The sequence below is a fragment of the Serinus canaria genome, chromosome 10 (genome assembly GCF_022539315.1).
Source record: "Serinus canaria isolate serCan28SL12 chromosome 10, serCan2020, whole genome shotgun sequence".
Lineage (NCBI taxonomy): Eukaryota > Metazoa > Chordata > Aves > Passeriformes > Fringillidae > Serinus > Serinus canaria.
In genome coordinates, this window is record NC_066324.1 from 15,246,496 (window position 1) to 15,271,904 (window position 25,409).

Sequence of the window (25,409 nt, forward strand, 5' to 3'; positions counted from 1 at the left end):
CATGTGCTGTGACTGTACAGTCTCAGCCCAGAGCTTTGTATCTGCTGTTGTAATAGCTCTGGATCTACAGCAGGAGGAACTGCATTTATTGAAGAACTGAGAATGTATCCAGGCATTTAAATTATAGAAATTATATTCTGAAATTGTGATTGGCAGAGGGGGAGGACACAAAAGATTTTTAAGCCTGTGGTAACCCAGAGCTAGGAAATTTTTAACTTAGACTGAGTTGAAGAATGGTTTGGGTTGGAAGGGACCTCAGTGAGGTCATCTTGTCCAACCTCCCTGCTCAAGCAGGGACATCCCGGAGCACAGGGCGCAGGATTGTTGTGGGCGAGACTCCACACGCTCCAAGCTCTCTGGGCAGCCTGACCCAGCGCTCCGTCACCAGCACAGTGAAGTTTTCCTCACGCTCAGGTGGCACTTGTGTGTCCCAGTTTCTGCCCTTTGCCTGTCCCAGTGCTGAGCAGCCCCGAGCCGGCCTGGTCCCTCCTCGGCACCTCCCTGCCTGCACTGACAGGCTGGGATGAGGTCCCTTCTCCTCAGGCTTATTTTTACCACTCAGAGGATTAATCTATACCAGCACTGTTGTCAAAGTCCATACGAACAATAAGCCTGAGGGTGAAAATATTTCACTATTTGCCCTTTGCTGAACAAAAATCAAAAAGAACTCACCAACAAAAAATAAACTTCTAGTTCCCGCTCCTGTGGACCTCAGCTGTTTCCCACGCGTTGTCGTATAAGGAAATTGTCAATCTGCGGCGGGTGTTAGCAGCAGCCGCGCTGTGCGTGAGGGAGCGCGGTGCCGCCATCGGCGCTGCATTGCTCCGGCCTGGCGGCGGGCGGAGCGCGGCCCAGCCCGGCCCGGCCCTCAGGGCGCGGCCTGGCCCCGGGAGCGGCGCGGGGCTGCGGTGCCGGTGCGTGGGGATGGGCGGGAGGCCAGGCGGGCTGTGGGGGCTCCGGCTGGGGCCCTCTACCCGGGGCACGGGCGGCCGAGGGGGTCCCAGCGCGGGGAAGGGCCGGCGAGGGGCGGGCACGTCAGGATGGCGGGCCCGGGAACCGCTCGGGAGCCTGGGCCCCGCCACCCAGAGCACCTGGGGAGCGGTGTGGAGCCGCCGGCTGCCCCTGGGCCCCGGCCCTGGCAGAGCTCGGCCCGGGCGCACCGGCACGGCAGCCGTGAGGGTGGGTGGTGCAGGACATCCTGGAGAGTGCTCTGGAAACGGGTGCTTGACACAGAACATAGTTTGTCAGTGGCAAAGACAATGATAAAATGTTCCAGCGACAGGACGAGGAGCAATGGCCGTAAACTAAAACACAAGTTTCATCTCAGCATGAGGAAGAACTGCACACTGAGGGTGGCAGAGCACTGGGAGAGCTGCTCGGGGTGGTCATGGAGTCTCCCACTCTGGAGACCAAACCCACCTGGATGGTTCCTGTGTCACCGGCTCCAGGTGGCCCTGCCTGGGCAGGGGGGTTGGGCTGGATGGTTTCCAGAAATGCCTTCCAACCCTGACTGCTCTGTAAAAATTTGAGGACTTGCCTGTTTGAATTCCAGATTCACTTGCTGATGTAAATGCAAACCTGAGATTGCCTTTCCATTTATTAAGCCTTTTAAAGGCAGCCACAGTGCTCAGCTTGCCTGTGGTGTGCTTCCCCGTGTGGTAAGGCAAGCTAAAGGACAGTAGCATTGTAAGTTAAGGATTCCTTGACTTCTCTGCCTCTCTTCTGTACATCTTGGTTGCATCTAGTACCTAGGAAGACCACTCATTCAATGTATTTTTTATTTCAAGGCATGTCAGAGGATTACAGATGGAAAAGGAAAAGCCAAGGAAAGTCTTTTAAGTATTACAGAATAAAGAAATGTGGCCTGAATTGAGTTGTCTGGGCTATGTAATCACTGTGAAGTTTTGTAATGGCAGAAGCTAGGTCTTCAGGAATCAAAAGATCCCAAACAAGCTTGTCACTCAGTAAAATTAAGAAGAAAAAAGAAACATCAAAAAAAGTGGAAGTTACAGGAACACCATCTACACCTTCAGCATCATCCTCTATTACTTCCTTTTTTAACAATGTTCCCCCTGCCAAAGTTAGCTGTCCCATGTGTGGGCAGTTGGTACCAAGATATGGAATAAATAAGCACATTGATGAAACGTGTCAGAGAAACCATGGTGAGATTGGTGCCAATGATGCTACACTGAATTCTTTTAGGAATAAGAGTCCCCCAGCTGCAAATCTCAGCAATAATTCCAGCTCATATTTTTCAAAAAACTTCTTAAATCTAGAAACAAGTCCTTCCAAAAGTAATTTATTGAAAGCTGGAGGGAGTGCAACACAGCAGACTAGCCCTTACTTTAGCAATGATAGTTCAGTCTTTAGTGTGAACAGTGAATGCCAGGCACGAGCAGTTAGAACAGTCTCCTTGGGAAGCTTGTCTGCCAAGCTGTCCAGAAGACGCTGCCTGCAGGGACGAAAACAGATCCTGTATGAAGAGATCAACTCTTCACCTCCAGCTTTTCACAGTGCCTGTGGAAGTGCTGCAGCCCCCAGTGATGATGGTGGTGATGAGATTGATTCTGGGCAGAGTTCTCAGAAAGAAAATCAGCCTTCTCAGAGAGAGCACCAGGAACAACATTTTTCAAAGAGGGAACCTGAATTTCAAAACAAAATAAACAAATGTAATCAAGAAGACCTTGTGGATGTGGTTCAAGTACAATTACTGGCTGATAACAGTGAGGACAAAAGGTTCCCATCTGGTACAAGGAGCACCAAAGCAGAAAGCAGCTCTGAAGGTGGGATACTTAGTCCTGATACATGTGAAACATCTCTAGCCATCCATACTTCAGCAGAGCTGACCAGTAACTTGGACATTGAGACTCAGCCTCACACTGAGGTTACTCCTTCAAAGACAGAAGTGAGCAGTGGGACAGAAAATTGCTTTGGCAGGGATGATGCAGAGGTACTTCCTGTGGAAGTTCTTGAAGACTTTAAGAATGACATGAACCAGACTTTGTTAGAAGCTGTGGAAAAGACAGAATCTCAGGATTCCACTGGGGACGTTCTAGACAAAATAGATGAGTTCCTCTCTGTGCCCAGCTCTCCTGGTCACCCCTACTACCTCCAGAATTTTTTAGTAGTGCTGCGAGCAGTATTGCAGAATGAAGATGATGTCAGACTATTTAATGAACAAGATTTGAACATTATAAACAAGTTCTACAAATTATCAGGTATCTTTTTTTTTAAATACATTTCACATTCCCTCTTGTAGAACATTCTTACATTGTTTTATGTGAGAAGTACTATATAAATTGACCATGTAACTTACGAATTTTTAAGGGAAGAAGCTCCTTCTTCTCAGGAGATGCACCCCTTTTTTAAAAATAAACTCTGCTAATGTACTTAGGTACAGCTCCTGAGGGAATGGGGGAACACAGCCTCACTCAGCCCTCCCAGCAGCCTGGCTTGCATCCTCATGGATCTGAGCTGCCCATGGACACAAGCAGCCAAACCTGGGGTGGGGGGTCTGCAGAGCCCATTGGTGCACTCCAGACCATAAGAATATTACAGCAGGGACATCTTGGAGCTTGGTAACGCCTTGTTTATCTTGTGGTAGTTAAAGGGGAATATAGAAAGAAAGAAAGCAACAAAAGTCTTGCTACTGTCTCTCTGAGGCAAGCGGTGGGTGCACATGGTTTGCACCCAGAGATCCAGGAATAAACTCACAGTTAGGCCAGTAGTGCGTGCTGGCATTGGCTACTTTGACAAACACTGAAAGAGGTGCTCAGGGTACACCTTCCCCATTTCCACACTGTTCCCTGGACATGAACAACACTGATCAGTAACAGGAGCTTGTTCTGATAGATAAGAGAGCTTCTTGTTTCTCTTTCAGTAGTGTGAGTTGGGAATACAGAAAGAATTACTGCAAAGTGGTGCTGATAAATCCATGTCTGCACTGGATGTGAGGGTCACAGATGAAACAATCTCTCTTTGCAGGGTAGGAAAGATGAAGCAATTGAGCTGTGAGAAGTGAGAGGATAGCACTAAGTCAATAGATAACAAATCCTGGACAACTGGCAGATGGATGTCATTGCCTTCAAGAAATACCAGGCAGGATACTTTAAAAGTTCAGGTAGATGAGTTATCTGTCCCACTTGAGAAATTTCTACCCATTTCTGTTGTCATAACACAAAAAAGCCCACACACACCTGCTTAGCACTGTGAAATTGCTTAAATATAAATATTTTCCAGTATTTAATTAATTTCTGCAGAAATGTCTACCATTCTTCAGTGAGTTGTCTCTGACTCAGTGTAAGTTTATGAAGCTTATTATGAAATTATTATTGCAGCCCTAGTTTGTTCAGTTCCATGGCCGGGAGAAAGAATGTCTGTGTGTTAACCTTTTTCCTTTCTCCAGAATGATAAAAACTGGGAACAGACTTTAAAGGAGTTAAAGCAGAGAGAATGACAAGCTTATATGTCTGAATGTAGTTCTCCCAGTGAACTGATCCTGGAAAGATTCTATTAAAGAAAAGGCTCCAGAAGTCTTATAAGGACAGGACAATTACTAAATAAACATTTAATGTTTATCTGCCATTTCTTAAGCATATCTAGGTGTTTCAGTGTTTTTTATTAATGATCAGTTTCAGTTAAGCAGCAAACAGGGGTGAAAAATTTAGAAGTTAATGAGGGTTGAATTAAGTGTTCAAAAGGTTGTTGAATGTAGTAATAATAGCTAGACTATTTTCAGCTAAAATTTAATCAGCTATTTTGTTGAATTTCAGCATTGTTAGTATTTAAAAAGTCTAAGAGGTACTTTAAAAGAACACTTCCCTGATAAAAATCCAATGAATAGTAGAGTTTTTTTCTCATTGTTTTCTTTCAGTGGATGTATTAGTATAATTTGGCTTATCTTTGGAAAAATAAGAACCTGAAGAATGCTGCACAGAGAAGTATTTTGTGATTATGAAATTATTCTGTCAGACTGCAGCTTCTTTTTTACTCTGGCATGAAATATTTAGTTATTGAACAAAACAAAAAGACCTACTTAACCAACACAAAATGCAGGGTTCAAAAATGAAGATCTCTTTTTCTATAAAACTAAATATTTCTTGAAGGGTAAACATGTCAAAAGGCATTTTAGTAATGTACATTACCTGCAAAACATGTTGTAATACTCTTCCACCCACAAGACTTAAAAATTCTAATGAACTTATGAATTACTTGGAAAGGTAAGTCTGGTATTTTACCAAGTCTGCTTGAGATTTAAAATGTGTTTTAGAGAGTACCTGCATCAAAGCAGTTTTTCAGGTTAATGTGATGATTGTGCCTAGTACTGTGTTTAGAATTTACTGTTCTTTTTTCCTTCCCTGCTTTAAATAACATCTGCAGTTGGTGGGCAGAAGTTGTATGTGAGACTTTTTCAACGCAAGCTGAACTGGTTAAAGGTGAACAAAATAGAGTATGGGGAGATAAGTGTGGATTTGTCACCAATCATTGAAGAACTGGCTGAAGCCAAATTCCTACAAACAGGTAAGGCCAGCATTAATCAACCTTTAAAATACTACAGATAAAATGTGAAGTTGTGTCATGTTAGAGATCAATGCTGTACATGCTTGTCTGTGCCTTGGGAAGAGAATAGAGGAGTAGAATAAAGACTTCAGGTAGATGAGGGGTCTTGTGAAAATACAAATAGTGCAAATCAGATAATAGAGAAGACCAGCTTTTCTGAACAGTATTTTTTTATAACTCAACTGAATTCCTTAATCTTTGCAGTTGTTTTGAAGTTGTAAAGGGTGTTCTTTTTCTGGTTATTCCCTTCCTTCAAAGTAGACCTGTGAAAAGGTCCAGAAGAAGGTGCAGAAGAATTTCAGGGTAAACCAGATGGCATTGTTAATGCATTTTTGAGGAAACTGATGCCTCTATAATTTAGGTCAAAGTTACAAGGTGCTTATATAGCTTGAGTTTATGTTATATCAATATAATGTGATATATGTATATAACCTGATATCAATATAACCTGAAGCATAACCTTTATACCACTATAACCTGAATCACAGCTTTATATACCTATAGAATCCAAATCATAACTTTTATACCTATATAACCTGATATAAATAACTTCTATACAATGTAATGGAGTATATGGTTAACTAGTTGCTTAATGCTAAATAGACAAAAAAGAAGGAAAAAACTCACCAGGTGGATAGCTTTAGAGATAGATAAGTATAGGTAATGAGAAATTGGTAAATGTAAAGCCAGGTTAGGACCAGACAGACCAAGGAACACAGTAACCTGCATGCTCCAAAACCAAAGGTGAGAAGTTCAGATGCAAAGAAGACTTTGGAAGTCTTCATCAAAGACCCCTGAGGAGCCCTGCATTGGGGAGGTGCAAGTGCAGTGCAAAAGAACTGTCTAATAACCATTAGATCATACCATGTAAATTAGTTGTGACACCTGTGTGATGATGTTATAGTGACAGAGTAACACTGAGCAACACTTACTGTATAAATATACCACAGCACTTGGCAGAGGTGGAGAAATCCCCCTCACCTGCAGTGCTGCAGTAAACAAATACCTGCTCTGTGGGACTTTATTTCCAGCCTACCTTTTGGGCATCAAATCTAAATCATTAGATTGGTACTAGGATGCATGAATGCACTGTGAGCTGCTGCTTGACACAATAATATAACACAATGAATATATGTGGATAATTTTACTTTTAGAATCTGAATTGGAAGACCTGTGTGAAGGGTTGGATTTGCTTTCAGCCCCTGAGCTAAAAACACTGGCAAAAATCTTTCACTTGCCAAACCCAAATGGTCAGAAACAGCAACTCGTGGATGATTTTCTGAAGCTGTCGAAGCAGCGTTCCATCTTCAGCAGGAGTCAGGCTGGTATTGGGACGGTGATTTTAAAAAGGTAAATGTTTACAGCTAAATTTTGCAGGTGAATGGAAGTTGTGCTTCAAATGACTGAAATCTAGGTGCCTTTTCAAGAGAGGAATGCATTTATTAAATTTATTAATAAAAAGGGTGGCATTACATTTCAATTCACAGTGAGTCAAAGAGAAGGGTAAATACTAAACTGCACACTCTCTCTGCTTCTTTCAAGGAAAATCAAGTTTATGCACTAATTGGCTTGGAAAAAAATTATTCTCATACTTCATTCAGTATGTTTTAGTTTTTACAAATTGAGGTAAAAACCATGTTAAAACATTTTTATTTGTCCTTCCAGGGTGAAGGACCTGGCTGGAAAATGTGTCAGGGTCTGTAGAGATGCTCGAGCTGTCTTTTCCCGAATCCTGCTGCTGTTTGCACTGCCTGAGTCGCTGGAGGAGGAGGAAGCTGGCAGTGCTGGTCAGGGCCTGCTCTCCACAGTCCTTAGGGCAAACATGGGGCATATGGTGTTCCCCAGTTACACAGTAAACAGGAAAACACAGGTCTTCCAGGACAGAGAGGATCTCATCAGGTAGGGAGGGCTTTGGCAACTTGGAAATCTGTTCACTTCTAGAAGAGATTTACTGCAGCACTTGTGCAGGCAAATAAGAATTCAAATGTATAACTCCAGATGTAAATATGTAGAATTATTTTAAGTACATTTTTGTATTGAGGTAGGACTTGTAAATCACAGTGGCTTGCATTTTGGAACAAAATAGCTTATTTATTTGCTTCGTGATCATGTGATGAAAGCTGTTTCTTCATTTGCTGTGCTGATTCTGAGCTAAAAAAATTATACTCTCTAGTGTTAAGTAAATTTAAACATAATGTTCCCTGCTAGTTTAAACTCTGCTAATCATCCTACAAGATTAAGAATAAAGATGGTTGCATGGTTCAATGTCTTTAGAGACTTTAAGGGAAAGAATTTACTTCTTTCAACTGTAGATGCTTTGCAAGTGTAATAAAGTTGTGGATTTTTACCACAGGTATGCAACTGCTGTTCATCTGTCAAATGATATAGCTGCTGCAATGGTAAATGGGAACTGGGAAGAAGCTAATAATCTCTATTTGTATGCTAAAGAAACCTGGAGTGAACTGAAGAATCACCCCTCTCTGAGGTACTGAACTGGAAACTGGAAAGTGTTTTATCTTACCTTGGGTACTTTTCCTTTGGAGAGAGGCTTATCAACTAGGGGTGTTATTTAAACCTGATAAAGCAAGAGACTTTAATGCTCTTGAAAGCTTAGAACTTCCTGATTGTTTAGCTTTTAAGTTACAATATGAAAAGACCTTTTTTATAAACTCTGGAAAGAGTTGGTAGGCATGGATATAGCACTAAAACAGTTCTGTTCTAGGTGCCAGTGCAGGAGAATGAGAGCCTTATTTTTCCCTTGTCATAGTTTTTTTTTAAATGGCTTTCAAACAAATGGCAATAAGCAGAAATTAAAATTGACTGTGAACAAAAGATGTTGCAAATGTTATGGGGTTATTAATGTCTTTAGATTTCCAAGTTGGTGTTGCTCAGGAAATGTTACTGAATATCTGAGACCTGAAATAACATTTATTGGGTTTGAAATGTTCTTCATCAGTTTTTCTTTTAGTTATTTTGTTTTCTGGCTTAATGATACACCACAAGTTAAAGCCTTAACGTTTAGCATTATATCCAATTCCATGGCAACTGATTTACAATAATATTCATAGAGGGTCATTTGGAGGTCTGCTCCATTTTACATTGAAGACAGTGGAAAAATATTTTTTGATTTTAAAAAGACATTCAAGAGACTTTTCAAGTCTCACCCCTGTATTCAAGTCCTGAAATACAGAGGTGCCTACTGAAAAGATGCTGATCTTCTTTTATGGCAGGAAATTCCTGTTCGAGTGCTTTTCTTTTGTTCAGCTTTGTTTTTGAAGTGGAACTGCTGACTTATGAGAATGAGGTGGTAACACAATATGATGTAGTAAGTTGCTGTTCTGTGTCTGTTTTAAAACTGATTAACTGATAATTCTACTGGTGTTGAAATGAAAATATGCTGTGCAAATGCAGTTTGCACTTGCTCCCTAAGCCAAACTATTGCCTTACCTTTGGGTTCTTGACTTTGCAGCTGGGATACTCATTTCAGATCAATTTGGATATAGAAAGCATTTAGTTTGGCAAATGCTTTAGGTATAAGTATTCTTAGTAAAACTGACATCAGGCAATTGATCTGAACTGCTCTTATTTTTCAGCTATCACAGAACTTTACCTGATTACCTGCGACGTTTCACAGTTGGCTGGGTGTACACCAGAATCCTTTCTCAAGGAGTTGAAATTCTGCAGAGACTTCACAAGTATAAGGTAAAGTGGTGAGGTGAATGGAAATATGTGCTTAATTTTTGTACATGAATTGACATTTCTAAAGTGGCTGGAAAATGCTGTTAATGTTTGCCAGTACTTGCTACAGTTCTAGTAACAAGTTATTTTAAGGGAAAAGCGCCCCCTTTTTGTGCTGCTTTAGAAAGTTTTAAATTTCTGATCATGCTTTGAAGATTTACCATATGTAATACACCATAAAGCTATTGCTGAGATATGCTTGTTTCATTATTTAAAGATACCTGTGTTTCTCTAGATTTGACTATTGCTTTTAAATAAGAAAAATCTTGAAAGAGAAGTCTTCTAGAAATCCCTATCCCTTCCTTAGGGAATCAGCATCTCCAAAGGCCTCTGACTTACATGTTAAAGTAAATCAGATTAATTTGAAAAAGACTTCACCTCTGCAAGGTGAAGTCACCTCATACTTAAGATATTTTTCATATACAATAAGGATAAAAATGCTGTATTTTTGCAGTTAATCTTAAAGGTTACATAAAAATATCTTTATTCTAGAGTTTTTAAGCTACACATATGGATCTGAAATGTGTATTTTGGGTAGTGGAGTAAAAAGTAGGTTTGGGTTGTCCAGAGACAAAGTTTCTGTACTATTCATTAACTGGAAGGAAAAGTGAGAAGCTAACTTGACCTTGGTTTTGTAGCCCAATTAATAAAGGTGCAATCCCATTGCTACAGGAAGCAGTGCAGCAGCTGCAGAGCCTCCTGGCCCAGGATGTGTATTGTGCTGACAGCAGAGGGAGATGGTGGGATCGGCTGGCTCTGAATTTACATCAGCACTTGAAAAACACTAAGAAGGTATCTCCAAAACTGCTGCTGAAAAGCTGGAAACACTGCAGGCATTGTCTGAAAACATTTTTAAAAAGTATTTCCTACGGAAAGAACAGTGGAGTAGAGTCTCCTAAAAATGCAGATTTTTTAGGAATACTAAGGTCAGACAACCAGTTGCAACTAAGAAAATGAATCAACTTCCTTAATCTTATCCTGATCAGTAGAAATTGAGAGGAATTTTTTTACTGTACTAGTATAAACTTGAATCCAGAAGCCTCCTTGTGCAAAATATTATTCATTGGTTAGAACTTGACTGCTCACTTAGCAAGCTGGCCCTGTCCTGCCGGCTCGTTCTTACACTCACACATTTGTGCTTGACTCAGTTGCTCCTGAGCAGAGGGGCTGGGTGCAGAGGTGTCAGTGAGCTGTTGTTTGTGCCCTTTGTTTGCCAGGCCGTGGGCTGCATCCGGAGGGGGCTGGCAGACGCGGCCGTGCGCACCGGGCACCGCCTGTCCCTGTGCCAGCGCGCCCTGCGCATCAGGGACTCGCCCAGCTGCAGGCAGCTCCAGGGCCTGCTGCAGGACCTGCCCCTCCTCACCGTGCACGACGTCGCTCACGTAAGCAGGGGAGCAGCAGCTCCTGAGCTCTTTTGCTTCACACAAGGAAAAGTAATCTGGGAATCTAAAACAAAGCCTCTTGTAATCAAATACTTCTGCATTGGTCACCTTCTTAGCTGAAGTCAGTCAGCTGTACACTGATTTAATTTGCATTGCTTTATATTTGTTGTGGATGTGATCATCCATAAACTCCACTTATTTATCAGTAATGCCCTCAGAGCCTTTCTGGCTGAAGAGTCTGATCAGATCAGTTCATTGCCTCTGGTGGCTGCAGGCCAAGCATTCCGTGTGCTAGAAAAAGTAATAGTAACCGTAGCATGTTGTCAGCATTAGATTAATGTTGACAACATTAAAAAAGATGCCACTGTTCTTTTAGGAACCTTTGGAAGTTATGCTCTCTAAATATGTGTTATGCAGATATTCAGTGTGGGGTACTTTCATCATGTTAGAATGGATTAAAAAAAAAAATCTATCCTTTTACACTATTATAAAGATAATTCTGTCTGGGCAAAATCAGAGCAGAGTCTCACTTCCTCTCTCAGCCTCCTCACCTCATGTCTCCCTGCAGCCCTTCTTTGTCTCTGCCCAAGTTTGTCTCCTCAGTTTTCTGTGGTTTTGCTCCTGGTCCTGCATATAGAAAGGCTACATTCCCATATGCCCAGAATTTTTGCTAGATGTTTGTTTTCTTAAAAATGTGCCAGTTTATAAAATCTAAAGAGGATGATTTCACAGGAATGACAGGTTAAATTTTATTCAGTTAATTCTTGGAAACAAATCTAGTTCTGATTTTAAGAAATCTGAAAAGGGGATTTTGGGCTAAAGCTTTTTAAATGTGATGCTGGAAAGTAACCAAATGTTTTAATATGTTCAGGTTACAATCAGTGGAAAGATGTGTCCTCAGACTGGAATGGGAAAATCTGTGTTCCTCATGGAGGATATTGGTGAAGGAGAAGGAGGCCAGGACTGCAGTGTATCCACAGTCATGTGCTCAGTTGAGGAGCTGGCATTAACTCATTACAGGAGGAATGGTTTCGATCAGGGTAACAGTGCTGTTGGTTTGGGGATATTTTGCAGTAAAATAACTGTGGGAGTAAGTAAAGAAACTATTTACTAATCAGTTTAATTAATAGACCAGTTTTAGGTGATTTCATTAGACCAGAATTTAGGGTGATTCTGTTTCCTTCTCAAGCACCTCTAATACATCACTTCCTTACAAAGTGCTCTAACATGTATTTTCAACCTGACCTGCTTTGATGATTTGCTGCCTTCATTTACCAAAGGTGGTTTTGAAATGTATTAGGAAAAACCCCCGTGTTTTTTCTTCATCTGCACAGAAGCTCACATACTTTGCCTTCCTCACTGTTGAACAGCTAAGGGTGAAACAATTTATGGTAAAATGCTAGCATTATCATTTAAGGGAGTGCCACTAAGGAAGTGCAAACCTCCACTGATTCTTGGTACTAGATGTCCATGAGAACAGTATATACCAATAGCACAAACACTGCAGGACTTTTTGAAAAGGCTCTATTAGTAGCATTTAATGTATTTTTACAATTTAGGAGCTATGAAAAGCCATCAACTAGTAAGAATATATAGGTCTGTTTTACAGGGAAAAAAGCAAAATACAAAAAGGTAGGCAAGTTACTTTTGAAGATAAAATTTGTGCCTTTCTATAAAATATATATTTTAATATAGTTTAATTTTGTTGATAATACTGTTGAAGCAAAAGTGGCCACATCAGAAAAAGGTAAAGAGGAAGGGAACAATATTTAGAATTTGGGAGAATTGTGCTGAAATCCCCATTCAGTTCCTCACTCCCACCCACTCACTATTGGTCTTCTTGGTTCAGTACAGGTTGGAGCACACAGTGGCCAAAAGAGTACTGAGATGATGATCCAGAATGCCCATCCCAGCTCCATGCACACACCCCAACACTCACATGCTCTCTCTCCTATCTGTGAGGTATCCTGCATGTATACTGCACATACAGTCAATTATATGGTATATAACAACATACATATTCTGGGGTCTGTATGTGTGACAGGTGACATTACTGCTATAGATTATATACTGTGCTAGCAGACTAATAACAAACACACATCACAGAGTGGCTGAGGGTGCTCTGGGGGTCACCTTGTCCAACCTCAGCTCAAAAGCCACCTCTCCAGACCATGTCCTGCTTTAGAGTATCCCAGGGAGGGTGAGCCCACAGCCTGGGCAGCCTGTGCCAGTGCTTCATCACCTTCGCAGTGGAGAACTGGTTCCTTGGGTTTGCATACATATACATGTACATGCACATATACATATACATACATGTACATATATACATACCTACATATACATGTACATGTACATATACATATACCTATACATACATGTACATGTACATATACATACACATACATGTACATATGTATGTATGTATGTATACGCGTATGTATACATATACTTATACATACATGTACACGCACATATCCATATACATACACATACAAATACATATACGTATACATACATGTACAAATACATGTACATGTACATACATATACATATACATGTACATACATATACATATACATATAGATGTACATATACATATACACACATGTACAAATACATGTACATGTACATATACATATACATACATGTACATATACACATACATATATATATATATATATATATATATATATATATATATATATAGTCATACATGAGCTGCATTTGCAGCTGGCCATGAACCTGAACGTGGCATATTTCTGCTTTGGGTCATGATGGTTCAGTACCTCTTCATATGACATTGCTGTAGAAATTAATGTTTCCATTTTTATTAAACTCTGCCTTTTAGGTATTCATGGGGAAGGCTCAACCTTTATTACTCTGTATGGGATTCTAATGTGGGATATCATTTACATGGATGACATACCTGATGTCTTCAGAAATTCCTATCAGGTAATTTTGAAAGGCTTTCTTTAGTTAATTTATTTTCCCGTTGCTGTAGACTCAGTAACCATGTTTAAATCTTATTTGGGACTAGATTAACATTTTATTCTGAGGGACTTTCCAGGCAGATCTTGGTGTTTCCCTCATTTTATTATTTGCTATACTTGGTTTATTGGCTCATCCCTAGGCTGTATTTTGTGGGATTATGTGTGGCAGCCGTTTGTGTAGAGCTGTTTCCTAAGCACTCTGCATTTGCTTTTGAGAATGGCTCTGGGCCCTCCCTGCTCAGCAGCGCCAAAGCTGAATTGCTGCAGGGGCTTTTCACACCGAGCGTTCAGCGCTGGCCGGGGGCTCTTCCTGCGGCCGCTGGAGGATCCGCCCCGGCTTCGTCACGGCTTTGTTATCTCACCTCACACTGCTCACTGTGCCTGAGCAGTCTTGATTCCGATCCCAGATCCACCTGGAACCCTACTGCTCAGAGTGCTGGGAGTGCACAGGATTCTTTGTCTGTTAAAGGAAACCTCTGTCTAGAGTTCAAAACTGCAGAGCAGAGGCCAAGATGTGGCCAGTGTTTGTTGTACTGGCACTGGGTGTTAAAACATATGCATTTTTTTTTGCCATTTAATAAATATTTATATGGTGGTCATGTTCTAGATAAATCAGCTCAATGTTTGATTGACTTTGTAGTTAAGAAAAATATGAAGTAGCACATTGTCATTCTGGGAACAGCTGCTGTAGTGGCAGTTCCTGAGAGCTGGATTTACCTTTTCATCCAGACATCCCCCCTGGATTTATACACTGACAGCTTCTATGAGAACAGGAGGGCTGTCATTGAGGCCAGACTCCAGCAGCTTCACACAGCTTCCTCAGAGATGCTGGCAGAGCTGGTTGCTGACGTCTGGACCACTCAGGAGGGAAAAGCAGCAGCCCTGGTTAACTGGGAACGTTTTACTTCCCTCCAGCAAGTCCAGGTAAGTGGCTGCTGCCCAGCATGGGCACTCCAGTTAGGCTTGACATTCAATTACACATGGCCCCAGTGTGCTCACAGGGTGTATTGAGGCACTGAGCCGTGGCAGATGGAGAGTGGTGGGAGGGAGGAATTGGAATTAGGGATTATTGTGCTGAAGTCCCTGCACTGGTAGTGTTACAATTTTCTCATATGGTCACTTTTCCTGTAACAGTAGCTGAGAACACAGCAGGAAAATTGATGTAAGAAATATCTACTTGCGTTTCTTGTTACGTTTCCTGAGAATGAACAAAGAGCTGAGGTGGGCCATGCAGTGTTCTTGCAACAGTGTTCTTGTGAGGGCTGGGAAATGGTTCTGCAGGAAATTAAAACCATCCCAAACCAACGAGCAAACCCTCTCTTGCAGAGCCTGGTCTCTTGCCTTGGAGGAAGGTTCCTTAGCGGTGTTTTCCGGCGGCTTTCCAGGGACCTGCGGCACTGCCGGGGAGGCCTGCCCGACCTGCTCGTGTGGCGCTCCCACAGCCGGCACTTCAAGGTGTGTGGGGAGCAGCAGTACCCAGTGCTCAGCTGCCTTCCCTCCTGTAAAACCCTGCCCTTGTCAGCCCACACAAACGGTGATTTCCTACCTGCACTCGGCTGCCCTGCCCCCACAGAGCACTGGGTGATTATCTGCTCCTCCAGTGGGCCTAGGGAGCAGACACTTCAGCACTGGTGTAGAAAAGGTCTTTGATTAATCGTAATCTAAAGCACCTGTTACAGTCAGCCACACCTTGACTGTTGTTAGCTAGGAGTTCTACTGGCACCACTTAGACAAAATCTGCACTATTTGAGTCTACAGCAACTGTGTCTGTGTGTGCTACAGAAATTGAGTAAACAGTCACTGATAGTGCCCTCCATGGTGGTGAATAGCTACCAGAATACTACTGGACATTTCATCTGTTGGAGCAGCTTGTTATGTGTTTATGATGCAGAGATGAATAGCAGAAATTAGTTCTCTAGAGCACCTGAATAAGTTGCTGTCAGTATCAGCTGGAACAGGTGAGGGTGCAGACAATTGATTTTGCAGTATGAGAGATCTTCATTCACCAGGGCTTCTCTTTGTGTTTTGGTGGACATTTACTATATAAAATTTCATTCTCTTATGGTTCAGTTTTGAAATATGGGGTAATAATTCAGCACCCACTGGACCTTCTATTGTGCTAAAATCTATTACTTTTGTTGCAATTAACAGCTGTTGAAAAATACTTATTGTGTGGGAGCTACTGATCCTCCAGTTCCTGCAGGGACACGCTTGTAACCATGCCCCTTTCCTTGTAGCTGGTGGAGGTGAAGGGCCCCAACGACCGCCTGTCTCCCAAGCAGATGCTGTGGCTGAGTGAGCTGCACCAGCTGGGGGCTGCAGTGGAGGTTTGTCACGTGCAGGACGTTGGAGGCAAGAGCAAACGCCTCAGCTGAGAGGTTGGATCTTGTGGGGAAATCGGGTGTTCCTAAAGGAATGGGTAGCACACTCCAATGGCTGCTGCTTAATAAAAATAGTTTCTTCTAAAATTCTGGGTTCTTAGAACATTACCATAGTCCTTTTTAGCACAAAACATTCTAAAATGTAATTTGAGAAAACTGTCAGTACGATTTACTGCATGTCACTTTGTATTCAGGAGAGGAGAGTCCTTCCCTTCTCTCCACAATTCCTGATTTACTCTCTGAGGTGATCTGTGTTTGCCCAGTGAGGAGGAAGAGCTGCCTTCACACTGGTACATCCTGAGAACATCTCTACAATACAGAAACTGGGCCATCAGGTCCTGCTCATTTGCTTGGTGCCCTTGTGCCCTAAATTCATTATGTTGGGCAAGGCTCCTTTCAAGGTGTGAGTTCAGCCCCTTGCCAGGATTGTCAGCTCCAGTGTGTTCTCTGCCTGTCCCCACTTACCATCATGTATTTGAATTTTGCACTTGTACATAAACGGATACAGGTGGCAGAGAGCAGGGCATAAAGCATTAATGCTGTTCTAATGTATGAAAGGATAATTTATTTAACAGCCCCTTCTGTTGTATCTGTATTACCTGTATAAAGGGAAATACTTCTGGTAGTAGACACGAGTTGGTCAGTGCCAAGATGACCACACTCAGTTCTGCCCCACAGAAATTGATGTGTTTGCTCATTCAGAAGTATGTCAGTCAATTGGAACTAAAAAGATGAATTCCCTTTTAAGACACCAAAATCCCCTGGGTTTCTCTTAATTTTAACACACAGCCAACATCTTTTCTCTGGAGCCTTCACTCTCATACTGAGTTAAGTTCCCTGCTATGAGAAATTCTGATCACCATGCAAACTGCAGACACTATAATAGAATATAGCAAGAAATATAATAATTTGCACATCATTTTTATTAATCATCTTTCTATAGCACAGTGTCCATGCTATTCTTGGAAAAAACAACACACACAATTTTTTTTGTTAGAAGGGAAAGAAAACCACCTGAAGTTCACTGTGGAAAGATACGAACTTTTATTGACTCTAATTTACTTCACATTCACAACTCAGCATCAGGATTTTATAATCTTCCTGCCACTGCTACTCAGTAAATCATTATCAGGCACAAAGGTTTTAGTTTCAGTTGAAATAGTGAACTCTAAACCATCACAGCAACAGCATTAGAAACCTACTGCCTAGAGCAATTTGAGGTACAAATTTCTGTCTCTTGGTTAGAGGCAAATTTAAGATTTCGTCCTTTGCTTAAATACATGTTAGAATTTTTTTGGTTTTAATATATTTCCATCTGAGAATAAGCCAAAAGGTTTGCCCAGCTTGCTACATTTTCATTGAGACACAAGGCAGTTAATTATCAGAGTGGTATTGCAGGCAGGTGCACATGAAGCACACGTGCAGCCTGGGCAGACACACACAAACAGTTCCCAGTGCCTGCAGGCTGAGGTGCCACTGCAGCCCCAGCCCTGCACTGGGGCCCAGCAGCTGCAGCAGCAGCTGCAGAGCTCCCCCTGTGTGGTACAAAGTCGTGACTCAGCCAGGAACAGCTGCAGGAATGCACATTTTCTACAAACACAAAAGGATGAGCTGCTGGGTAGGTTTTCTACTCTTGCAACACAAAGATGGCATTTAACAGTATGTTTCTTTAAATGGTGAACAGAAATGAAAATTTGAAAATATGTGTACATATATATACACAGACATATATATACACACTTGCATGTCAGTATTCTGTACACAGAAGTAAGATACATACTCACACCCCAAAATTGCTTTTGAAAGTTATTAAAGATATTCAGAACAGTCCCTACTGACATGATAAGGCAACTGTGCAGAGTGGAGAATATTTCAAAATCAACACTTGGTACCTGTCCTTCAAAACTGAATCTGAAAGTATTGAGCTGTTGAACTCAGAGGAAGCAGCAGCATCCACAGGCACAGCAGCTGCTCAGATCCTCAGCAAGGAAGCAGAGCCTTGCCTTCAAGCCTAGGGAAAGGTGGAGCCCTTCCCTTCCTCCCTAGAGAAGGCGCCCCCTCTCAGCCTCTGCTTACCTAACTCCCTTTTTGGAATGGTAAAGAAATTCTTTTTAATTCTGTTTGGCAAATAGATATTTCGACAGGTTTTGTTTATTATAAAGGCATATTATTTTTTACCCTCTCTCATGCTATATATATAAAATACAAAGTCCCTCTGCAGCATCTGTACACATCTTAGAACTGAAATGTAAAAATGTCTGAAATCTCCTTATAAAAGACAATTCTGTTTAAATATAGTACTCATTTCCCCCCAAAGGGTACTAGCCTAAGCATTTTTTAATTCCACCAGCTGCTTTTGTGGAGTAATTTATTTACACATTTTTGGTACCTTTAATCCCAAGAAGTTATACTTTTAAGGAAAGAAGAAAAAAAGACATTATAGTTTTAACTGTCATTTTAAAAGAAAAACAAAACTGGTACCAAAAGACACTAAGCACACAGGTTGAGGTCTTTATGTCAAGTATCAGGCCAGGGAAAGCAGTAAGCTAATGGGAAAAGAGGAATGGCAAAAGCAAACTAAAACAAACGTTTGAACAATGAACAAGTGAGATGACTACTCCAGCAAGCTTGGAAATAAACACAACTGGTTTGTGGACCATTTAACATGCTCAGCTCATCTTGCAGCATAGTTAGGCAATTGAGGTGAATACACGTTTTTTCCTCACAAACAGTTGCCCAGAAGCCCTGGCATTGTGTCACAACAGCCCGTGCCTACCCACGTGTACAGCACACACACAACAGCTTCTTTGCATAGGAATGGGTTTGGAAGTTTGCCAAGGTAAAAAAGGAAGCCCCCTCCCCTGACATTGTTCACCTTTGCACTGGCCCTGCCTTGCTTCCCTCTCCAACCCCAGCAGTGCTAGCAAAGCACAGCCTTGGAGGTCAGAGACCAGCCTGGGAGCCAAACCCCACTTTGTGATTTAGGCTGTGCTGAAGATCAGTTTGGGTTTACAAAGAAAGATCTCCAAATCCTATCCCCTCCCCTTTTTTTAAAACTTGAATACACTGCATATTCCTGTCCTGCAGCTTTCTTTTTTCCCCACTGAGAAAACTGAGGACACCTATGAGTCCACTGTATAAGGCCTTTGGTGCCCTAAACTGGTGAGGCAATACCTAGATAGAGGCTCAGTGTCAGTTCAACAGCACTGGTGTTTATACAGAAATAATTTAGTACAAAATACAGCCTTGCTGTTCAGAGAAGGCAGCTGACAGGAGCCTTAACTTATGAGAATGACACATCACTATTTCTCCAACCTTCTGGAATTCTTCCCAATCCTGCCTTTCTCCCTGTGAGTACTTCTGTGGCACATCCAGGGAGAGGCATCATTTAAAAAGATTTCAGAACAATGAGGAGGCTGCTGCATTAAGCAGAAGGAAGGAGGCTGTTGGATGTAATTCCCTCAGGCAGTGCTTGTTCATTGCACTGTCCCTATGGATATTCAGTCTGCAGAAAGAAGGCACCACTCACTGCTCTCCTTGCAGCACCTGCACCCCTTGTGGAAGTGGCAATGAGGAGCCAGTGCTGCTTTCTGGAAGCCAGCAGGGCTCAGGTATGAGTTCTGCTGAAAGCTACTTCATCCTGCAAAAAAATGAGGAGAGGGATGGCAGGGATCGGGATCTGTGCAGGGATATAATGCTGAGTAGTTGAGGTGCTCTTATAAAAAGGTGAGGGTCTTGTGGGACTTACAAACAAGCTTAACTTTAAAGAGGGAACACCTGCTGCTTCTTCTGGATGCCTGTTGTTTCCAGAAATGGAGAGGGGGAAGTGGGGGATGGAACGTGAACTTGCCACAACAGCCTGTTTTAAAAATTTGGTGGGGAGGAGGGGGTGTCAGCTGCATTAGAGTAATCCTGCTACTGTTTCCTCCCAATTAAAGGCACTTCTAAAGCTACTACAATATCATATCTACAGTAAAAGTTTTAAGGTTAACAGTGCATTGTCCTGATGTGGGTTTCTATAGTCTAAAGTCAAGCTCATGACAAAGAGCACAGATCTGACTAATTGTTAATGAACACATTTTGGGACGAGAAAGAAAAGGAAACAAGCCCTTCCATGGATACACTGCATTAGCACAATGCAGGGTGATCAGTCATGGAACATTAGTATGTTTGTATCTATGCAAGTAAGTATTACTCCTGAAGAGGCAGTCTGATAAAATAGTATATCCCAGATTTCAGCTGTCACTTCATCTCCACTGCACTACTTTGGCTTTCCAAGCTGTTTTATCAAAGGGTCACTTCGGTCACTATCTGGGAAAACAAAGGTTATTTCAAGCAGAACCCTCACTAACGACCACACCAAGCCTTTCAGTTAGCTAATGAAATGCTCTACCTATGCCAAAGCCCCAAGAACAGGAGGAATTAGGGAGCAGAAGCCCCAGCAGATGAGAACTACTGAAGACAACATTGTGCGATTTGAAGCATGACTTGCCTTGCTTTTAAATATTTGTGCAAATCTTACGTAATGTTTGTATATAAAAATTATTACAGCTTTCAATGCCGCATTTAGCAGTGTTAAGTTAGAAAAGACAAAATTGATATGCTGTATTCTCCCCAAACCTTTAAACCTCCACATCACCTCAGTCTTCATTTGCGAGCGTCTCAGTGGATAGCCAGATTTTGGCACCACTTAAAAATTTGCTTAAAGGTGTTCCCAAAATGCTCCGTCTGCATAGGTTCCCTACAGGAGAAAATGGGAATGAGGAGGAGAGAAAGTCTGGGGTGCCTGAGGTGTCATTTAAACCATTTGCTCTGAAGTACATCCTGCTTTGATCCAGTTCTGAGCAGTGGCCTTGCAAGGAGGAGTTGCTCTTGTACTGCCGCAGGCTGCGGTTTAACATGTCCACCTCGTCTGCCAGCAGAGAAGCTCTGTGGAAAGCGGTGATGGAGCCGCCGTGGTTGATCTGGGCCTCGGGAACCCAGCGGAAGTAGCAGAGCTTCCACAGTTTTATTTGTGTTCCAGAGAGATGGGGCAGAATGACGCCGTGCAAATCGACGGGCTTTGCAAACCAGTCTCTGAAGTACTGCTCCATACTGTGGCTCTGCCCCTCTGCTGAGTGGAAAAACTCCGGCTTCAATTTTAGTATCAGAGAGTTTCTTCTTGGAAGGAACTCCTGCTCACCGATGATTCCGTTCTTTATTGCTGGGGGGACACCTCGCAATGTGGAGCTGTAGTTTTTCTGCAGAAAATAAATACTGGTAATTTTCCAGTTCTACGTTCATTGTAATAGCAAATTTCCCTGAACTGCCAGGGTGCATCATCCAGACAAATGCTGTGACCTTTAAATAGTTCTGAGCTTCTGAGTCACTGCTGCAGGGCTCACAGGGCAAACTGTGGCCTTTAAAAAGAAATACATATGGTTTTTTGTAGCAACAAATGATTGACTTATAAGCAGTATTTACTGAAAATACTGACAACCCCAAGGGAAAAAGTGGCCTGTCATCACTTTTCCAAAGGTGAAATAATGCAAATGTTGGCAGTAACTCAGCCACATCAGAGAGTGTCCTAAAACATGAGGCTCAACAATTTACATTGCTTCTTCTCCAGAAAATAATTTCTTTAGGCTGGGAAGCCAAGACAAAGAAGGCTCCTACTGCTAATCCAAGGGCACCTGCAGCCTCCCCAGCACAACCCCTGAGTGAGAGCACAGCCTCAGCCACAGGCAGAGCCCTCCAAGCCCCCCGGGTACCTTGGAGCGCTTGAAGGTGCGGGGGGCCCCGTTGTGCACGCTGGGCGTGCTCTTCCCCACGTACAGCGGGTTGTGGAACAGCAGCCGGTCCCGGCTCGTGAACTGCAGAGACCAGTCCCAAACACACGGAAACCTCAGGCCTTTCTCATCACCCAGCTGAATGTTTTTGCTTATGGCAAATTCCTGCAAGAAGTTAACATTCAGGCAGATTAAAATCAAAGAAAAAGGGCTGCTACATGAATCTTAAAACCAGCATGTAACTATTGGGGAAAGAGGAGAAGGGTAGCACAACAGAGCAGCAAGACAGCTGAAGAAAACATCTGCTCTGCATTTGTGCAGTTACTTTTCAATTCTATTAAATTAGTTGTTGGCTTACTCTTAACCCCCAAACTGGCATTTTGAGAATTCACCAAGAGTCCCTCAGTGCTCTACTTCTTTGTAAAGTTGCTACCTATAACTTTAAAGGCAAAATATTTAATGAAATAAGTAAGTTTCATTTTTATCAGCCATCAAATGTTTTCTACACACAGCTGTGATAAGCTCGTTTTCAAAAACAAATTTAGGTGTTCAGTTTTCTAAATGCCTCCATTGTGCAATACTATTGGAACTTGATGCAGCATCTCCAACTTTTTCAACTATTTAAACAATTATGTCAAGAGATTCCAAAGTTTGCCTGAAGCATGAAATTCTATTTGTTGCCTGTCATTCTACTTTCTGAGTTCCAGACACAGATTTGCTTCCTAGAGGAGTACAAATACCAATGTAGAGTAGCAATGTTTTCCGAGGAAAAAAAACCACAAATAAATTTAATGAATTTTCTTCTTGAGTAGTTAGTCACTGTCTCTGCACAGATCACCTGAAAGTCATTATGACTGAATTCACCTGGGGACCTGAGTGTTTTGCCCCAAACAGAGTGTGACAACTGGAAGGACACACAGGAAGCATTGAACTGGGGTGCTGTTATTCCCGGGGGGCAGGCTGAGTGTCCTGCTGGACAAGCAGGTGCAGCCCCTCCTACTCACAGTGCTCTCCTTGACTCGCTGGTGGGGGCAGTTGAAGAGGAAGGTGCCGAACAAGGAGATGCGGGCACTGTCGTACAGGATGGTCAGGTACACCTCAGAGAACTCAAAGGCTGCTGGGTACTGTTCCAGCAGCTGCCAAACACAGTCAAGGAACATCAAGAACAAAGGGGACTGGGAAAAGAAACAAGGAATGATCAGATTTAACATAAGCTTTGCCAAATAATACCCATTTCTTTGCAGTTTTGATATTTGGCTGTACCATTGGTACATTACTCAACCATAGGGTAAACTATTTGGAGTCTTGCATTTCTCATGATTCTATGCAATTGTTACACTCTGTGTTCCTGTTTGGTCATGTCTTTCTCAGCACTGCATTTGCACAGCTTTCCCTTCTGTGTAGAAACTTCTTTCCTGGGCTCTGCTCATACTCATGCAGCTGAAAAAATCCTTTCTGCCATCTATATGTCCCTCATAATTTCCAAATTAGTGCTTGTATGAGCCTTCCTTGCCACTTGGCCTTGTTTTTACAATGTGTTTTCTTCCTTGTTTGAAATGACTGCAGAGCTTATGATTCAGCCACACTAATTTCTCACCACATTTTCTATGTCTTTTCCATAGCAGCCCATGAATTACAAAAGTATAAACCATCATTTATGTAAAGCTTTAGAGATATTTTCCCCTTTCCATTTTCACTTTTCAATATATCCTTTCCTAGGGCCAAAATAGCTGCTTTTCATTATTTCCCTCTTGGCATCTCATTTCTTTATCCCTTCATGCATTTTCTCTGCTTGGTGCTCAGTGCCCTCGGTTTATCTGTGAATTCCACAGCGGAAATGATCCTGTTCTGGGACTCTGGCCACTGTCTCTGAAAAAGGTTCCTAACCTGGGTCCTCCCTGCTTCCACCTGCAGTTAGCAGCCCCTCCTTTGCCCTGGAGAGGCCAAACAAGAGCTGGCAGTGCTGGGAGCTGAGCCCTGCACTCCCCTCCTTCCACCTCCTGGCAGCTGTGTCAGCTCATGCAGCTGTGGGGCTTCTCCAGCAGCTGCCTGCTCTGAAAGCACTGCTGATAACAGCACAGGGATGGAAACAGGGATTGGTAAAACACACAGCAAAACCACCCCCTGCAACCCCACTCCTCCTTTGGTTTCAGTTTGAAACCTCACTGTGTCAGTGTTTGCAGAAGGGAGATGCTTTCATGTGTAACCTTGAAGCAACACAATAACCCATAGGATTGCACATGGTATTTTACTGATTCTCACCTGGCTACAGAGGGTAAAGAAAAAATATCTCTACCCTGGAAAAATACTTAGTTCCTCTGATAATATATAATGAGATTTCAAAGTATTAAAACATATTTTTACTTTTAGATTTCTGTACAAATACATGTTCAGGATGAGATCAAGCAGATACTGTGATCACATGCAAATACAATTAATTTTTACCTCTTTGTCAGATCTCTTTAAGTGATTACACCTATCTAAAAATTGATATCCTGCCATGACCCATTCCTTCTGTATTAGGCTTTGAAATCCAACAATGGTTCGAAAATAGGGATCCAGCATGACTTGAATGAGAGAAGCAGCAAGACAGCTCAGGTCCCGTCCCTCTTCCTCTGTGAGTAACATACAGAAAGTACAGAATCCATAAGGTAAATGCACATGTACAGAATTAGATTTCAAAGAGCAAAAAGGTGCAACTAGGTCTCATGTTTTTATTAGATTTTCTTTTAAAATATACTTTTAGTTGTTTTAAATGTTCTCATAATTTAAAAAAAAACAAACAGAAAAAGAAAATCACACTTTTTTTTTTTAAACTGAGACTCATCCTCTACAAAGGGTTCCTGCAGTATCCAGCACAGCAGTGCATTCATCAAGAACAAAACACCCACCCAGCTGCCTAGTACTTAAATCAAGGTGTGCCGAGGAGGAGAGTGTTTGTGCTGCTAAAATTTTCAACATTTTTCCACCTTGAAGAAATTTTTGGAAGGGCATTACATGGAGAGAGTGGGATATATCAGCTTAACAGGTCTTGAAAAAACTACAGAAATTACAGAATTACAGATATGAACAAGTTTTTCAGTGTCCTTTCCTCTGAAATATCTGTTTGCACAGACACAAGGAGTGGGCACTGAGTGAAATGCTTTTGTCTGTAGAACCTCTGAATTAAATTGATATGGCTTCTGCAGGGACTTAACACAGGACAAAGGTTCACACTAAGGACAAAGGTTCACACTAAGGTTTTGATTCTAGCATCATTATCAGAACAAAACCTACAAAGACTCAAAGCAAAATATTCCTTTGATGCTAAGGACTATACTACAGTTCAGCTACATAACAAAATTATTTGTTATGAATCCATGGGGTTTATGTATAAAGATTACAGTTGATTTTATCTAAATCTGTTTATCTACATTATCACAGTAATGCAAATAATTACAGCATGCTCTGTGTTGTATTACCTTGTAGAACTACAGAAACGTGCTTACACTCCATCATATAGACAAGCTCAGCAGAATGCTTAAGAAAGGCTCTGGACAGGAAAAGAAAGTGATTTAACAGTTAACAGAAATTCACACTCTAGTAGAAAAA

At 42.0% G+C, this 25,409-nt stretch overlaps 2 protein-coding genes across 7 annotated transcripts in view; one reads left to right on the forward strand and one right to left on the reverse strand.

Annotated features, from left to right (window-relative positions):
* The first annotated feature begins 848 nt into the window (after positions 1-848).
* Positions 849-17,251, forward strand: FAN1 (FANCD2 and FANCI associated nuclease 1). Of its 3 annotated transcripts, XM_050978329.1 has the most exons (14): positions 849-914; positions 1,788-3,218; positions 5,380-5,520; positions 6,714-6,909; positions 7,225-7,458; positions 7,913-8,044; positions 9,153-9,261; positions 9,970-10,089; positions 10,515-10,679; positions 11,551-11,719; positions 13,528-13,631; positions 14,399-14,593; positions 14,996-15,124; positions 15,907-17,251. In XM_050978329.1, the coding sequence occupies exons 2-14, from the start codon at positions 1,910-1,912 to the stop codon at positions 16,042-16,044; spliced, it is 3,141 nt and encodes a 1,046-aa protein (XP_050834286.1). In that variant the 5' UTR covers positions 849-914; positions 1,788-1,909; the 3' UTR covers positions 16,045-17,251. The 3 variants fall into 3 exon arrangements, with proteins under 3 accessions (XP_050834286.1, XP_050834287.1, XP_050834288.1); XM_050978330.1 differs by lacking the exon at positions 10,515-10,679; XM_050978331.1 differs by lacking the exon at positions 7,225-7,458.
* MTMR10 (myotubularin related protein 10) overlaps positions 16,956-25,409 on the reverse strand; it is a 35,793-nt gene continuing 27,339 nt past the window's right edge. For all 4 annotated transcript variants that reach the window (XM_009089860.3, XM_030228350.2, XM_018913772.3 and 1 more), the window contains 5 exons: positions 25,280-25,350; positions 24,264-24,433; positions 22,823-22,993; positions 21,801-21,983; positions 16,956-21,290 (listed from right to left, as the gene is read on the reverse strand). In XM_009089860.3, coding sequence (XP_009088108.2) covers positions 20,691-21,290; positions 21,801-21,983; positions 22,823-22,993; positions 24,264-24,433; positions 25,280-25,350 — 1,195 coding nt within the window. In that variant the 3' untranslated portion in view covers positions 16,956-20,690. The remainder of the gene's footprint in view (positions 21,291-21,800; positions 21,984-22,822; positions 22,994-24,263; positions 24,434-25,279; positions 25,351-25,409) is intronic.

Coding starts and splice junctions, on each gene's coding strand:
- FAN1 (XM_050978329.1), top strand. CDS start 1,910: ATGGCAGAAGCTAGGTCTTCAGGAATCAAAAGATCCCAAACAAGCTTG. Junction 14,594..14,995: donor CTTCCCTCCAGCAAGTCCAG/GTAAGTGGCTGC, acceptor CCTCTCTTGCAG/AGCCTGGTCTCTTGCCTTGG. Junction 15,125..15,906: donor CCCACAGCCGGCACTTCAAG/GTGTGTGGGGAG, acceptor CTTTCCTTGTAG/CTGGTGGAGGTGAAGGGCCC.